General features: G+C 42.7%; 1 protein-coding gene across 6 annotated transcripts in view; it reads right to left on the bottom strand.

Moving 5' to 3' along the window:
* Nucleotides 1-2,991: 2,991 nt before the first annotated feature.
* The window catches only part of BACH2 (BTB domain and CNC homolog 2), a 183,450-nt gene continuing 168,691 nt past the window's right edge, over nucleotides 2,992-17,750 (bottom strand). For all 6 annotated transcript variants that reach the window (XM_064707286.1, XM_064707285.1, XM_064707289.1 and 3 more), the window contains 2 exons: nucleotides 9,648-9,854; nucleotides 2,992-6,004 (listed from right to left, as the gene is read on the bottom strand). In XM_064707286.1, the coding sequence (XP_064563356.1) occupies nucleotides 5,525-6,004; nucleotides 9,648-9,854 (687 nt within the window). In that variant the 3' untranslated portion in view covers nucleotides 2,992-5,524. The remainder of the gene's footprint in view (nucleotides 6,005-9,647; nucleotides 9,855-17,750) is intronic.

Raw genomic sequence — 17,750 nt, 5'->3', positions numbered from 1 at the left:
TCCAAAGCGGGGGGAGTCGTTTGGGCTCCTAGCCTGGGACCATCTCTGCTTCTAAGCAATCAATGAAATCAAACACTGCCAGTTCCCATTGCTATTTTGGGATGTTAGTTTCTTTCTGCATGCCCTTAATTAGCCAAAAGGGACCACAGTGGCACTGCATGAACCACACAGTGACTGTCAGTTATGGCAAGGGTTCTGCCCACAGTCACTTAAGTTTGCACAAGAACAGGAGTCATCTAACTGGCTTTTTAGCAGTCGCTTGGTTGGGGTAATAAGCTTATAAAAAAGGTATTTTTAGCATTCCTTCCTGCCAAAAAGTGATTTTGTTTGCAAAAATGGCAATATTATTAATGTAATACCTTAAAATGCTCATCAATAATTGACTTCGATATAAATAATACCTATCTTGGTGGAGTGTAGGAAAATACTGTACACTTAATCTTTGCAAGTAATGCCATTAAAATTTTAGGAGTAAAGGGAATAATTATTCTACAGACCACCAACAATAGATCTTTTAAATATACACACAGTATTTGAACATATGCATATACACATATATTGTATTCTACAGCATCAGACCTGATGCCTGAGTCATAAAATACTCCAGAGAGTATTATAAATATACATATATGTATTATAAACAGGAAAATACACAAACACACACTCTGACTAGAATTATAGATGTATGTATACATACATACATACATGTATTCTATATATGGATGCAAAATTAACATGGACTGTGTTGGCAGAGACAAAACTGAAATGAAGTCAAAATCTGTCGAGAAAAATTTTAACAGGAAAGAGAGCAGAAATTCTTTATGTTAATAGTTTGAGTTTCACCTCACTTCTGATAAAAATAAAACTGCTCCATACTTAGCAGATCCCCTCCTTATGCAAAGCCGTTGCTCATACTGAGTTAAAACTTCTCAAGGCAGCCCTAAAATAGAGACTTTTAAAATTCTGTAGCCATGGGCTACAACATTCACCCAGAGGCACCTTCAAAAGCATCTCAGATCAGGGAAAAGAAAAGGTGGAAGCAGCACTCCTTGTTGCAATGGTAGAGGATGTCAAGTGGAGCAAAATGTGAGCCTGTGGAAACCTGGCAAACATGCACTCTGTCTCACTGCAAAATACACTATGGGTCTCCTATTCTGTGAACGCACCCCTTGCTCTCTCCTCACCGCCACTGCAGTGGATTAGAAGACACAGATGAGGATGTGGTGTTAATTCTGGAATTGCAAAACTTCACCATGCTTTCTCCTAGTGGATCAGTTTTCATTTTATTACAGGATTATAGTGATTCCAGCATGCAGATTTTTTTTTGTTTTATTTACTAGGCAGTCATGAAGTCACATATTAAAAAAATTAACTATATATCTAGGCATTTTAACTTCTATTTAAGCACTCTTTAGGATACAGACATGATGAAGTGTCACACTCCAGATTAACAACCACAGTATCAGCATTAATCATTTCTCTGGCAGGAGTTAATCCACTTAGCAAAGTTACATATCTCGTTCCCACTCTGCTTTTTAAAGAGAAGTAGCAGTTAGCATACTAATCACTGTGGCTTGCTTTTGCAGCACATTTTACTTCCTTGGGAAAAAAAATAATACAGGGATTAGATCCAAAAATATAGTGCATCTTAAAAGCAGCATATACCCTTAGAAAGACATTTAATAAATTACTTGTACAATATATAAAATAATAGTTTTATACTGCAGCATCAAACTCTTGACGCCTGAGTCATCACGTTAGGAAGTCAGTGATATAAATACTGGGATCTCCTGATAATACAGCCAACGTTTTTGCTTTTGTTTTGTTTGTTTTCTGTTTTCTTTTCACTCTTTTTTTTATAAATTTATTTTTTCACTACCTTTTTGTTCCAGAATCAGCTTGCAATGAGCTTTAATTGTGTTCAAGGCACCCCCAGAGAACGCAGAGAAACAAACACATTATATAGTGTAGTACTCACCTGACAAAGCATAACAAGCCTAAATGAAATGAGGTTTCCTGGCAATACAAGTATAGCAATGGCAGAGGAAAAGGAGGACTAGCTACAGACTGGACAGAGCTCCAAGGACTCACGTGCCCATGGGAGCAGAGCAGTGCTCAGAGGGGAGATAGGGTCTCACCATGCCATTCCCAAGCAACGCCCAGCAGGAGAGATGCTGCATGTATCCTCTTTGACAAATGCAAAGAGATTCTTAAGATCACAGTGACCACTGGCCAAACTCTTAGAATTCTGCAGTCAGATATTTTTTCGCTCTTTCCAATGATGTTTTGTGGTCATTGGTTTGACCTCGTGAGACAAGAACGGTCGGGTATGTAAACTGATGTCCAGGTCTGAAACTAATTCTCCCAGTATTTTCCTTTAAACGTTAGCCCAGTAACTGCTTTGAAAGCCACATGGTTCAAAATAGCAAAAAAACCTCAAAACAAAATAGAAACAAAAAACAACCACCACCACCACCAAAAAAACCCCACTGAAAAACCATGATACATGTAAATATAGGAAGCAATGACACAAAATCAGCCACTTCTAATGAGAAAGAATGAAATCAAACATCCAGAAAAGCTTGCAGGGGAGGGAAAGAGAGAGACAAGAGAAAGGTTGAGGAAGAGACACTTATTTGAGCAGTGGTTTTAAATATCAGTTCCCAAGGTAGAGGAAATCAAGGGACCCAGCACCAGTATGAGGCCAGGTCAAACCTAAGAGCTGCAGCGCAATGGGTTGTGTGGGTGGGTTTTTTAAACCGTCGGAATGAGGTCAAGAGTACCAGTTGCACATGAGTTGTTAGTAGAGTAAATCTTCATGTCAGGAAGCAAGTTAAAACTTGGTTTTATACCATAAAACATTCTATCTATTCATATATATAGGAGGTCACTTAAAAATAAAAAAGGCAACAGAAAAACATCTTTAAAATACTGTGTCAGTTGACCCTTCCCTCCCGCCCACCCCCAACCCCCCCCACCCCAAGTAGCTATGACTCTATAATGTGATTCACATTTAGTTTTAAATTCTAGCTTTCACCATGGTCTCATAGAAACAAAACTTCTCTGCGAAGCACAGAACTGCTTTGCAACGTCAACAAATTCAAAGGAAAATCAAATCCCACCCCCCCACCAAAGAGCTTCTCAGTGAAGTTACCTGCAAAGGATAGTTGGGAGGGGGTTCAGATATTTTTAGGTTAAGCTCTTTTAAAAAGAAAGGACAACTCCTCCCCCTTTTTCAACCGTCTGAACTAGGAATTTATGGCATTTGTATATTTTTGAACATTTAAAGGAAAGGATTTTGTACAGTAATGATTAATACCTAAACATAAATATTCTCCTACATTATATACTAGTTTTTCTTTGTACATGCGGGGGAAAAAAAGTATTTTCAACAAACATGGCACATGCTATATGCAGTTCCTCCTCAGTAGCTTGGCTACAATTACAATAGTTTGCATGAGGAGGATAAAAGCAAGACTTTGTGGCGAGTGGGCGACAGTCCATGAGCACAGTCTGAAGATGGAAGAAAGTGGAGAGAGGGAGCTGATTCCTCCTCCAGGGTTCAAGATGCTGATCTACTTGAGTGCCTCAAAAAACCACCAGTGCACACCTCTAGTGTAAACGTTAGCACAGAAGAACACACTGTCACTTAGTGCTTCTGAGAAGCTGCTTCCCCACACTTTTTTTTTTTTTAAACAGGTGTGAACAGCTGGTCATTTTTTTTTCAGCGAGAACAAACAATATCAGCCAATAAAGCACATGACAGTTGTCGTCGATAAAGCCACACAACCTGGCACACGAAGGGCAAAGAACCACAAAATAAAAACTCAGTACACTTAGAATAGTAATAATTATTAAAAAAAGCATTAGGAGGTTGTTCTGTCTACACTGTACATACAGATGTTATGCTTGGAAAGCTGCTGTCTCACACAGTCATAACATGAGTCAACATTAAGATACAAGTCCAATACAGTTACAACTAAGCCAATTCACTGAGTAGTCTCCTTTGAGACAGTGCTCTTTTAGCTGCAGTTTGTGCTGAGGGCAATGCTGCAGGATGAGAGGATCCTGGAACACAACAATTTGATGGTAAGTGACTAAATTGGGTGTTGGCAAACGTATGTTTTGCTCTTAGAGGATACAGTGCTAGCTGGACCTCCGTAAGGAAGCCAAAGTCAACAACTAGGGGTATGATCCTGCAACTCTGCCTACCTAGGCAGCGTCACTAACTTCACCAGACCCAGCTCTGCAACTTGGGTCTGGTGGGGAGAACAGGTAACGTCTGAGGACAGCTGAGGTCAGGCTCTGGGGACTAGCCGGAGCAGCAGTTGCTTCCATGAGTAAAGGATGCAGAGTGGGGCTGGAGAAAAAGCCCCCAGGTATATTGACATGATCTCTGTTTGCTTTACTTCGTGGAACATTTGATGAATTGATCCAGTTGTCAAATACACTTTTCTCTAAAGAGTGAAATATACTTTCCCCTATAAGACTCCAAAAGCATCATTAACAGCACTTAAACTTGGTTTGTGAAACAGAAAGAAGTCTAAATATAAAAATAATTCAAGCAGATTCTCTTTACAAATTGTATAGTGAATTCAGTATTTGGCAAGACTGTTTTTACTACATAATGAGCTCCTGAGTGTTTGTCTATTAGATAAAAATTTTCTATTTCCTTTAAGCCATAAAGCAAAGAAAACCATATACTCAAGTTATTCTGAAGTCATGACTTCATTTATGAAAAGAGGTTTGACCAGAAACTCAGTGCAAGTGGCAAAGTTGACCATTACTGTACAGTATCTGCAAGAAAATAAAATAACTCCACATTGCTCAAGTGGCACGAAATGGCTGTGCCAAAAAAAATTGTCTATAATAAAATCTCAAATAAGTTTCCGACATTAAAGTTTTATAAATAAGTACAAATTGAATGCTATTGCTGAACTGCGAACTGAGGAAAAAATTATCATGTAACAAGTTACCAAACTAGTTCTAGCATCAAAGACAAAAAGGAATGTTGGAACTTGTTTGTACAATAGAAATGAAAGCTTCCAGTTTGTAGGATGAGAAAATTGAGGCATGCAGGGACTCTTGCATATGGATATATATATTTTATATATATTATATATAATATGTACAGTTTAGCTATAAAACTTTGATGTGTAAAGAAGCTGTCTTCAATGAAAAATTGAACATTCAGAGGAAATTCCTGAGTTAGGGTTTTGTGACATGGGCCACTGAGAAAAAAGCTGCGGTTGGGTCCTCAGAGGTGTTATGTCCATCCCTGTTAAGATTGAAATAACATACAAAAACAGACAGTGTTGCCACTGCTTCGTTCCCTGCCTGAGCAAGGGATAGCACCATTGTGAAGAGAACTCCTGCTTGTAGAGAGGAGGGAATACTTAAAAACAGTATTGCTGCTAAGACCACTGTAGTGTGCACCAAATACGTTCTTCTAGACAACAAATGAACACTGCCACTGGCTGACTGAAGAACACCTGACCAGGTGTAACGTTAAGGTTACGAGTCACTAGGTGTAATCTTTCCTGGGTTGTTCATCAGTTGTACATTTATCAGTCATTTCCTGACAGAAGTCTACCGTGACCGTCTGGCTGCTCTGCTCAGGTGGAAGCTCTCTCTCGGGGTAAGTACCTGCGTCGGCTCCATCCAACCCCGCGCCAGCCGAACAATTCTCCGAGATGTTGTTGGGCAGCCAGGGCGCTCCCAGCTGCACCGAGCCTTGCTCCGAGCAGCACTGCATGCTCTCCCCGACGCACTGGGAGCTCACCAGGCTCTGCTCCACACCAGCTGGGGCGGGGCTGATGGTGGTGACCGGCTGTAGATCCATGGGTCTGAGAACGGGGCAGTATCGGTGGAGGGCTTGGATCTGTTCCGGGCTCTGCATGTCTCTACACACTTCTTGGGAAAGACACGAGAAGTTGTCTAGCAATTCTCCCATGCTCGCTTTCAGCTGGTTCCTTTCTGAGAGCAATTTCTCTTTCTCACACACCTGAAAAAGAAAGGAGGCATCTTAGACTGAGGAAGGGATATCCACTGCCTGCTCACTTTGGGCACATATGTGTGGCATTCACATTCTCTGAAAAATCCCTTCACCCAGGATTTTTCTCCTGGGAAGCTGAGAAGCCTCAGAGAAAAAGGAAAACAATTCTTATTGCGTTTGCTTCTCCTGTGCTTTGCTCGTCTGGAATGTGTTTGGAGATTGTTTACCCACACCTGATTGTTTTATTGGATTCTGGTGTGAGTTGTTTTGTCTCATTGGCCAAGCTGTGTCAGGACTCTGGAAAGAGTCACGAGTTTTCAGTATTATCTTTTTAGCATTGTGTATGTATCCTCTCTGTATTCTTTAGTATGGTTTAGTGTAGCATTCTTTAATATAATATAGTATCATAAAATAATAAATTAGCCTTCTGAGAACATGGAGTCAGATTCATCATTCCTCTCTGCCACGAGGGTCCTTGCAAATACAATACATATGCAGCAGTATCCAAGAGCACCAATGTGTCACACCTGTTTTCATACGGCCAGAGGAAAAGTCACAAAGACATCAAGTATTTGACCACCATGGCCTGTGTGGACAGGAATTTGGGAAACATCTGGAGAAAAACATTTGAACTGGAAGAGGATAGAATCCCAAGTTATTCTCACAGAACTGTTCCCTTTATAAACTAAGGCTGCCTGACAGATGATATAAAAGAACTCTGAACAAAACAATTTGAGGGAGAAGTGCCATTTCCCATCTAATCAGCAAGAAAACAGGTTAATTCCTGAAGTGAGGATGAGCTGCTGGTGTTTGGTTCGCCCTTGAACTGTCAGGTTGGCTGCTTAGGCTGGGTGCACCCACTGGAGGTCCATTATGACTGAGAGAGGTGAGTTTATTCAGAAGAGAGGATCTAAGTGTGCTCTGTGGCCTGCACCATGGCTTGTTTTCTTATGTTCTTGTGCTTAGTGGTTTGGGCTTGATCTAACACAGATATTTTTATGAACCCAGCCTAGGGTTTCACCTCTAAAAAACGGTGTTGATTCAGTGTAGACTGGCTGGGATGGTCCTGCTGCATCTCCTGTCTCAGGCAGGTGGGCACACAGCTTGAGAGAGAAGATGAGATTTTGTAGAGTACCAGAACTATTTCCAGAGCTGAGCTGGCCCCAAAAGCAGCGCAGCCACGTATCTCACCTAGTAACACTGCTAAACCCAAGATGTCTCAGCATCTGAGGTGTGAAAGCTCCACAACTCAGATAATCCAGCTATGGGTGGTTGTTGACAGCTGATAGTATTGCCCTGGGTGCAGAGCCCACACTGGAAGCATGCAGCTGTGTGAATGTGAAAGAGAGCAGTACACATGAAAAGAACTAACTGCTAAAATATTGATAAATCTATCAAGAAAGCACAAAAATAATAAAAAAATAAACAGATGCTCAAGTACATCTTGAGATGATGAATTATGGAGGAGAATATGCTGCGAGTTTGCAGGGAAAAAAGGGAATGTGAGTGGGTAGATGAATGAGTGAGAGAAAGCAGGCAAAAAAAATTACCTATCAAACTCTGAGGATACAACCATTTCACTCACTGTCTGCTGTGAAACCATCTGTGTCAAGAAGATGGGTGACTTACAGTAACTACAGGGGGAAAAGGGGTCTTTCATAAACAAGACCCAGCCAAGTGAAAAACCCTTAAACCACAGCACCATTATGTAATTCATGAGACTGGAAGCTGCTGATCACAAAGTGGACAGAAGAAAACAAAGGAATTTCCAGTGGTCATGTGTTGTGTGTTTATTCTTTTCCCTGTCCCTGTCTTCCGGCTCAGGGGGCTGGGTACCCAGAGAACAACCAGTCTTACTACTGAGTAAGATTGAGGCAAAGAAGGCATTAAGTACCTCAGCCTTTTCCTCCTTCTCTGTTGCTATGTTTTTACTGCATTCAATAAAGGATAGAGATTCTCCTTGGCCTTCCTTTTGTTGCTTGTCTGTTTAAAAAACTATTTATTGTCATTTACAGCAGCACCCTGATTAATTTCTAGTTGGACTTTTACCCTTCTAATTTTCTCTCTGCATAACTTCACTATATGCTTGTAGTCCTCCTGAATAGCTGCCCCTTCTTCCAAAAATAATAAACTCCATTTTTTCCTTGAGTTCCAGCTGAAACTCTTTGTTCAGCCATGCTGGTCTTCTCCAGTGTCCTATATTTTTGCATGGGGGATCAGCCTGCTCTTGTGCCTGCAAGATTTATTTCTTGAAGAATGTCCAACCTTCCTGGACTTCTCTGCCCTTCAGTACTGCCTCCTAAGGGATTTTCCCAACCAGTCTTCTAAACAGGCCAAAGTCTGCATTCTGGAAATCCAAGGTGGCAGCTCTACTGACCCTCCTATTTAATTCTCCAGCAACCAAAAACTCCATCATTTTGTGATCACTGTGCCCAAGAAGGCATCCAGCCATCACTTCACCCACCAGCCCTTCACTATTTGCAAACATGTCCAGTGGGGTGTCTTCCCTGCTTGGCTCACTCACTGCATATTGCCACATATTCAAGTCCCCTTTGCTAAATAGAAATGTCAACTTGTTTTTGGGAAGAATCCTGAACCTCAAATGGTTTTTGGTTCCTCAAATTGAGCGTGGATCAAGCCCACAAGGCCACTCATATGCCCTTCATTAATTCCCCTGAGATGCATATTTGTGCTGGGCAGAGGACTTAAAAGTTTTATTTTGTCTGTCTATAGTTTACTATATCAGACAATAATGGCAATGTCACAGGATTGCACGAAATCAATTAACTCAAACTAATTTTCAAGTGAAGGCTACAGCTATAAGGCTGAATCACCCCGGCTGCTCGTCCAGCCCTCAGAGCGCTGCTCCTGAGGCTCTGGAGAGCGAGAGACAGGAACTCCTCCCCACCACCAGCTCAGTGCAGAGCGACAGGCACGTGCAGCCAAGACTGAACCTGCTTCTTCTGACAGCCTGATGGGGATCCATCCACTCGTTCACTGTGCAGAACCTCTGACTCACCCTCTACACACTGTGCATTATACTCAGTGCAGGAAGCAGTTGCTCACTATTTTGTTTATCTTTGTTGTGTTGTTTGTTTTGCATCAGTGCAGCACTACTCTGAACAATGTTTTGATTTTCCTTTTTTTTCCCCCCAGGGCTTCAGCAGCATGGCATCTGAAGGCTTCACAAGCCTTGATGATTTAAGCCTCCCAACCAGCTTGTGAGGTCAGTGTCACCTCCCTGTTACAGACGGGAAGCAGACAGGCACAGGCAGCAAGTGAGTAACCCAAAGTCTTGTGGCGTTCTGCCATTTGTGAGGTGATGGTAACTCAGCTTCTTCAACAGATCCCTGCCTCTTTCACATGACGTTTCCTACAGCTTGAGCAGAGAACAAAGCAAAATGAAACACAACAAACCCCACCTGAAGTGTCCATACCATGACTGAAAGTGAGAGGAATTTTCTGAGCAGCCCCTTGGCCTCGCTCCAGTCACCTCACTCCCTTACATGAAAATGTGACGGCACTGTCTGCTGGGCATTCTGCTCATCAGTGTACAAACCGACTGAACCCCCTGGAGTCTGGGCTGGAATTGCTGCTGGTGCAGGCTACAGTGTGAGGGTGAGCTGGGCTGCAGCAAAGGTACAGAACTCACCAACTTGCGGATTTCACATTCCAGGTTCTGAATGCAGTCCAGTTTCCTCTTGCGGCAGCGCTGGGCTGCGATGCGGTTCTTGCTGCGCCGGCGGACATCGTGGATGAACTCGAGCTGCTCTGAGGTTAGCTTGTGCATCTTTATCATCATCTGGAAATCATTCCTTGGAAGATCTGTGATTTGATCAACAGGAAAAGGAAGTTTCACCTAAAACAAACACAAGACAAGAGCAAAGAGTCATATTTTGCTTGCTCAATGCAAGCTGAACAACAGTGAGTGGAAGGATGATTATCTCTGCTGCCACCCCCTCAACAAACAACAAAACAAGTTTTACATTGAGCAAGTTCTTCCCTTGTGGCACATTGTGGAGGTCCAGATGGTAAGGATAAGATGATAATCATACTTAAATCAGCAACACATATGAATCCCAGATAAAAATTTCATCTTCCTACAAAGCCTTAATAAATTATCTCATTGCAATAAAAGAAGGTTCTGTCCACTCAGAGACACGGCCTTTTGGAAAGAGTGAAGTACCTTGCTGCTATTATATTCAAACTAGTTTCAAGGAAAGGGCTATTACCACAGCAGGAAATATGCATCTGCTTGGACTGCAGGACTGAAAGTTTGATTAAGTATGAAATTAAAAATACAACCTGACACCTCAAGTGGATGAAAAATAATGTATTGCAATTAGGAAAGGTCACCTAATCAGCATTTCACCTGAACAATACACTGTGTAAGAAGAAAGGGTCAGAGGAGTGTGATGCAACACATCCTATCTTGCTAAAATATATACATTTAAAAATAAACCTATATATATTGTTCACACTCTAATATTCTTGCAGACTAAAGAGCACTGAAATTTTATTTCTTGAAAAGGTCAGGGTGGGACTTCAAGAATCCTAGCAATTATGCATTAAAGCAGAGCAAAACACAAAGCTCCCAGCAGTCTGAAGCAATGAACACACACTGTGTCAAAAGCTTAAAAAGGGTGGATGTGCTCAAAGCCTTTTAGGTTTTTTAGCCCAAAATCTATCAGTTTGCTCAAATCAAAGTAGCACCTCCCTTTAGAAACCTCTCTTCACTTAAAGCCTCAGACAGATAACTGTTAAAAAACTGATGTTCTTTGGCCAACTGTTGTTGGCCAGATAAGAGTCAGCTGACAAAGCTGAAGGAGATGCAGAGTAATTCGATTGACCCCTTCTTTCTCTGAGTCATACCCACACTGCCCAAAAGATGGCAGTAAATATTTATGTTTCTGTCCCTGTTTGGTACAATCTAACCTCCAGAACAAGGAGACTATTCTGCACACAGGCTATCAAAGAAGGTAACTTGCTTCAGCCAAATGAAAGATATGGGCTGAAAATATTACTTTGATATTTAAAATATGCATTGTCTTCAAACGGCGCTCTTAATAATTATTTGGCAATAAAGAAAGCAACAACATGGATTATAAGTCATCTTCTTCAGAGAGCTGAGTTGTTCGAGCAGAACAGTTTGCTGAGGACACACCAACACCAACACAGAGCAGTGGCCTCTGGCACTGACAGCCATGGACCATCAACCAGGCACCTGAACCTGCAGTAAGCAGCTCCTCACCTTGTTCAGGGGTGTTCTTGGCTGTTTTCTTGTACCCTTCTAACACTGTTCTGTGCAAACACCTACCACATTCTTCCAGATGGCTTCATGCCCTGAGTGTTCATTCATGCCCCTCTGCCCCACGTGTCCAGGCACTGCTTCATAACACACCACTTGACAGGTCAATTTAAAGCAGCAAGGAATGCCAAACACCGCCCAAACCCTCCCACATTCTTGCTAGTACACACAAAGGCTGACCTGGGGCACAGGGATGTGAACTACCTTGTTTACAGACTGCCAGTTAATGACATGAAACCTGTTTGATTTCCCCTCCTGAGCCTTTGGATGGTTAACATAAACTCAGTGTCACCTGCTTTTTTCTCAAGCTTCTACCAGGGTCTGAAAATGAAAACAGCCAGTGCTTTCCTCTGAAAGACACCACAGTTTCACTGCAAAACCAGCCCTTTCATGTTCACAGTTTTTCCTTATTTTCTTAAGACCAAAATGGAAAGCAATGTTAACTTTATTTCTCCCTACCTCTCCCTTTCAAAACATATTTACTTGCAAGGAGGAGATGTGCTTGCAGCTGGAATGGGAATGAAAGAGTAGCAATTTAAATATGTCAGGTAGAAGTTGCTGAAGGGAAATGGGAAAATAAATAAAAAAAGATTCATTAAAAAAAAAGAGATTGAAAATAAAACCATCTACACAGCAGATCAGAGACTGCTATCAGTAATCCCAGCATAATCCCACTCCTGTCACAGGCAGCACTGCACAGGATTAAAAATGTGAAAGGGAAAGTGGAAGTGAGTCAGACTCATTTCCTTCACCATTCACAGCATTTTTATTGCCTGTCTCCCTCTTCGAAATCAGCTGTCAACTGAAAAAAAAAACTAAATACCAACCCACCAAGCTTTTGGCACGGCCACAGTGAATAACTGCACCGGGGTGTTGCTGCAGTGAGAGGCTAAAGTGTTTTACATCTGCACAGGGCAGGACTCTCAGCTGCTATTTACCATAACAGTGTGGTGAGTCATTTTGCTAGAGCCTGCAACTGCGCAGTGGGTGGGATCCATCTGACTCACCCAGAGCTGCCTGAAATGATGGGCTGGGACTACCTAATGTCCTGCTCCCTTCAGATGGCAATGCTGCACAGCTTCTCCCTCCTTCTGGCTGCAGAAGGAGTGGATTTAAGATTCAGAAAAGATTCTGCATCTTACAGCATCTATGGGAGGTGAGATAAACTTACCTGAGGTGTCTGAGAAAGACAGTTAATCTTTTCTAAAATATGAAAAAAACCGCACAAGTTTGCTTTCTTGTAAAGTTTTCTTTCTAATTACTATGATTTTTTGGTTCAAACTATTTCAAATTAAAAATGTAAGTGGGATCCCTGCTCCTTCCAGGAGTTACTCCAGCCAGAGCTAACCTCACAGAGCTCCAAAATCTTCCCTTATCTGCACCATTACTCTTTCCCTGCATTCTTACACCAGCAGCACACGCTTGCTTTCCACTACACAACAAATAAACTGGCACCTTCTACCACCACTGCAGACTCTACTGCCCCAACTTTGCCAATCTACTCTTGGGAAAAAGGAAATCTGGTTAGGATTTTGTGGCATTTCCCCCCCTTTATTAGCATTAGGATGCCAGTGTAAATGTCAATGCTTTGAAAGGCTAAGTCAGAGCAGTGATGTAGGCAGAGAGGGAAAGTGACTGACTCAGCACATGCAATGCCCATATATAACCAATTAATTCCTTCAAGCTTCACTAGTTAGTGCCAGCTTGGATCCTATGCCAGTTACTGCTGTTCTGCTCATCTACTGCACTAGTCATTCCTGCTGTCCTCCCCTCTCTCTTTTTTTACCTGGAATAAAGGAAAGAACAGAGGACCTGTATTCATTCCCATTAAAACATAAAATATCAACTCTTGGGAATTTATCCTATGGGTAACCTTAGCTTCTTCATTCTTTCTTTATATCTTAATTAAGACATCATCTCACTCTAGCCAAGTGTTAGTAAAGATAATGAACTTCCCAAGTGCCACATCACAGTAACTTAAAGGACAAATATAATCCATAAGGAAAAGCAACCATTATGTAGTGGGCAGGGGAAGGTGGAACTCACTGTACCAGTTGGTCAGGTGCTCCAGAGCTGTAAGAAAATATCCTGCTGCCTTAGTGCCCTCAAATCCTGAAAGCCTCTGACACTCACACTTGGAAGGCTCTCAAGACCCACCCAAGCAATCCAGCCCAGGGGCTCAATCATATTAATGCCTTTTTTTTTTTAAATGCAGAAATGAGTACTTCGCTTCACACAAGAGAGTCCAAGGCATTAATGTTGTGTTTTCAAGTATCTCCCTTAGCATGCAAGTCTGTCCTCCACACACACTCAGGAAGAAATTCATTCCAGGACAGGAGCTGAGAGGTGTCCACCTCTGATAGGGGCTGAATTGTCTACAGGGTATTTCAGGCACCACTTGTGGTCCTGCAGACTAGGGATCTATTCCTGTCCGGATCTCACCTGGACAGAGGCTATCTAGGAAGCACAAAGGTAATAGGCCATACTTTGTGTAAGGGATAGCCAAGATACATTTTCTCATCCTGCTGTCTCCTGGCACAGGTAAAGCCTTCAAAACACCTCCTTTTCCAGGTGTCAGCTATACCAAGATGGCAGAGGACTGCAAAAGGGGAATGATGAGCCCAGGCAGTAAAGATATACCATTGTGTCAACAAACCAGGGTCTAAATTGTCTGTCCCACTTCAGATCAGCAAGTTCCACTGCAGTGTGCTCCATCTGACACAAGACAGCTGATAGCCTGGAGTCCACTCCAGCCTCACCTTGTGAGGGCCATGAGAGGTGTTTGGGTCAGCAAGTGCTGCCTGAGAGGGCTCTGCTGTGGAGGCAGCCTGGGTAACCTTTTGATTTGCTACCTTCCTCACAATAGTGGAGGACCAGGCTAATCCCATGGCTGAGTGCATTAACCCAGTAATCAGGAGATGTGGATGGGATTTTCATCCTTTAGCTCATGACTTGGACTTGTATTCAGACCACACACTGCTGGTACTTAGAATGCTGGGCTGACCTCTTCCCACTGACTGCTTGCGGTGTCCCCAGCTTCCAGCCCTTCAAAGGCACAACAGTGTGATACTCCTGCCCTTTAACAGGCTTCTCTGAGACCAGGGATAGCACAGAAACACTGACAGAAGCCACAGGTGCACTTAAGAATGGAAGGTCAGGCAGTGAAATGACAGGGGGTAAAGTACAGTATTTCTCTGAAAGAGTTGCTTTTGCAGCTCAAGAACTGGAATCCTTCAAGAGCTTGTGCAAGGTCTACAGAGCAGAGTATAAAAGAATTGGTTGTAGGGCTCCACAAAATAATATAGTGTTTAAAGACATTTCAAACTCTCAGTGTTGTTGTAATCCAGCAATTCTTTGCTACCAGTATGAAGACCACTCCTACTGAAGAGAGGAAAGAAAACAAAACTTCCATGAAGTTTATCTTACAAGACCAATGTTTGACAAGACACCATTTAAACAAACATTGAGATACAATTCCCAGTGCTCTGCTGATGCCATCCTAGTCAGGAAAACATCTATCAGAAATCAATCTGGAGACTAATTTTTCTCATTTTCAAATTTGCAAACCTAGAAAAGTCAGGAAAGCTGGGGTGACTGATCATCAAATTCTGGGGAGGTATCACATATCACAGCAAGTTAAAGCCTTCGCATGTATTTTTCTTGGTTGCCCTTCTTTCCATGTAGCATTCTTCACTGAGTAGGAATATGAAGCAGTGAAGCAGTCTCAGATGAGGTAACTCAGCATAGTTACAGTAGATTTCTGGTAGAGCAGCTTTGGTTTAACTCCTCTTTTCTGGGGCTCTGACTTTCAGTATCTTGCTAAGCCCCAGCAGGTAACAGAGAAAGGGTGGCTGCCTGTCACTTAACATGGAGGGATTTCGACTCTTGCTGAAAGTTATTTACCTACAATATCCTCAAAGGTCTAATTGCATTAGCTTTCCCTTTATGAAAATTTCCTTTGAAAAGTGAGTCACTAACCCAGGCGGGAAATTCTTTTGAAATACAGATGAGGAGACATTGAATGCAACTCTCTAGACAGTAATAGCTCTTGGAAAACTCCACCTCTTACCTCCTCTTACCCTTGTTTATTTTTTTCTTCAGAAAACTCACTTATCATATTAGACTGAGCTGAGATTTCTTTTTAACTGGTTTAGTAGTACAATATTTTTTACAAATTTTCTAGCAGATAAAAATTCCGAAGTACTTGCTGAAGAAAAGGAATACCAAGAAAAGTAGGTAGTGCAGAAGTTTCTGTTCCTTAAGTAGGTTAACAGATTGACAGACTACTTCCTTCTCAACAATTCATTATTTCAGGGCTTATTGTTTTGTTGTTGCTATTTTAAGCAGGATTGTCAGAACCTGACTGTGAGCACTGAGCTTTAAGTCTTCTCTCTAGTATTATATCTCAGCAATTGATTTTTCACAGCCTGGGGAGACCTGAGAGAACTGAGTGAAAAGAACAACACAAACTATTAAATATTTCTGTGAAGACCCAATAGTTCAAGTTACAGCCCTGTTCCTGCAACTCTGTACCATGGGTACACCCTACACTGCACTGGCTGCTTCTGTCAGGAAGCCTTTGTAACAAAGGGAGATTGCAGAAGAGCCTTGGTGGCTCCAGGAAGGGAAGCAATAAGCAAGGACATCCTGGAGAAGATTTACCAGTGGTGTTCCAAGGACTGCCACCTCCTCTGACAGCTCTGACTGCCTTCTGCAGCCCCAACAGGATGGAGGCTCATCACAAGGTGGGGTCACCTTCACCCACGTGGCATCATGCTGAGCCCTAGCACCCCACTTCTGGCACCAAACTACTTTGGCCATGTGCTCCAGAATGGCAGCTGTCTGTGGGAAAGCAGAATGCCTGAAAAAAGCAGAGAGAAGCCTCTCACCTACTTCTCACACAATCAATACCCCAGCAAATGATGTTTTGTGACATTAATTCTGGCAGCAACAGCACTCTGTGAGCCAAATTAAGACCAACTAGGTCCAAATTCCAGGGGAACTGAGCAGCCCCCTGAGATAACTGATGGTCAGAGTCCACCAGGCTTATTCCCATCAGGCCATCCCATCCCAATAAAAGCTGACCTGCAGCAGAGGAACCTGCATGGCCACTCTCCAGAAGGTCAAGCATGTCACCCCCAGATATCTTATCAGGTGCTTTTTGAATAGAAGCCCAGAAAACACTGTGTGTTCTGATATGGAGGGGGAAAGGGCCCTGTCTGAGAAGTCACCAGGACAGGAAGGGCAAAGCAACAATTTCAGGAATGGAGAAAGATTCCCATGCAGCTTGCACGGAGGTGAAGAACAGAAAGCTGTGCATTTCAGACATTTGTGAGTCTCTCCTGCTGTTTCAATCACAGCCAAACAGCTGAAAGCAGGTAGAGCAACTTATACAAGTTCCTGCTGCTTATTTTCTACTGTCTAGTTTAAGATACCCTTTACTTTCCGCAGCATCAGATCTTGCATGATGCACTCCCTAAGTCACTGTATTAATACAGCATTGTTTAATGAGGCTGCAAAGTCTGCTCTTGTATTGGAAACAACCTTCAAAAGATTAATTTTTAAACAAAATTTCTACCAAAGCAGTGGTGTGATCTGTTTACCCTTGGCTTGTTCAGGATAGTGCAGTGCAACCTCACGGAGCATTAATTTCCTCACCACATTTTTAATGCCCAGCAGCCCTAATCAAAATACTCTGGGGAAAAAAAAAAAAAAAAGCGCCTTATCAGCAGTCCCAGGGAGAAAACTTGCTCAGCACAGTTCAGAAAATCTTCCCCAGAGGAAACCAGCAGCAAAACCAGGAGTGGAGTAAACCCTTCCTAGCACTGTCTCAGAGGCAGATGTCTGCCTGCCAGCAGCACACCCAGCCAGCCTCCCATAGCTGTTTGCTCCTTGTGTCCCTCCTCTCATCCATGCTCTCCTGCACATATGCACCTTTTTCTAGGAAACCACCACCAGTCCCCTGTAAGCTTCTAATTTCACTCTTCCAGGCTCATTTTTGCTGCAGCATATTTCCACACAATTAGGTAATTATGACAGCTAATTAATTATCAAATCTCAAAAGGCGAACCTCTGCCCTCTGTGCTGCCTCATGCTGAGCAAGCAGCACACATGGGTGGAAATGGATGGTCCCTGGTCCCTGCTGCCCTCTGCCCCTTGTAAAGGCAGGAATTCAGTGGGTAACCCAGCTATGGCCTGGGCTGCTGTAGGGCTTCAAATGAGATCTCCTGCACACTATCCCAAAGAGACTCCTCTCCCTTCTGCATTGTCCCCTGCTTATGACATGAGGACGAAGAAGAAGTGTCCTTTCAGAATCACTGGTCCAAGTATAACCAGGGATTAGGACATCAGAGGCTCCCCTGGCTCTTCAGCCCTTTCTGAAAGCTAAGCAGTCAACTAAAGGAAGCACCCACATCTGTCTGAAAAACAAGGCCTGGGATGTAGCTG

Source organism: Zonotrichia leucophrys, chromosome 3 (assembly GCF_028769735.1).
Source record: "Zonotrichia leucophrys gambelii isolate GWCS_2022_RI chromosome 3, RI_Zleu_2.0, whole genome shotgun sequence".
NCBI lineage: Eukaryota > Metazoa > Chordata > Aves > Passeriformes > Passerellidae > Zonotrichia > Zonotrichia leucophrys.
Note: the sequence above shows the minus strand (reverse complement) of the source record. Positions and strands in the feature narration are given on the sequence as shown.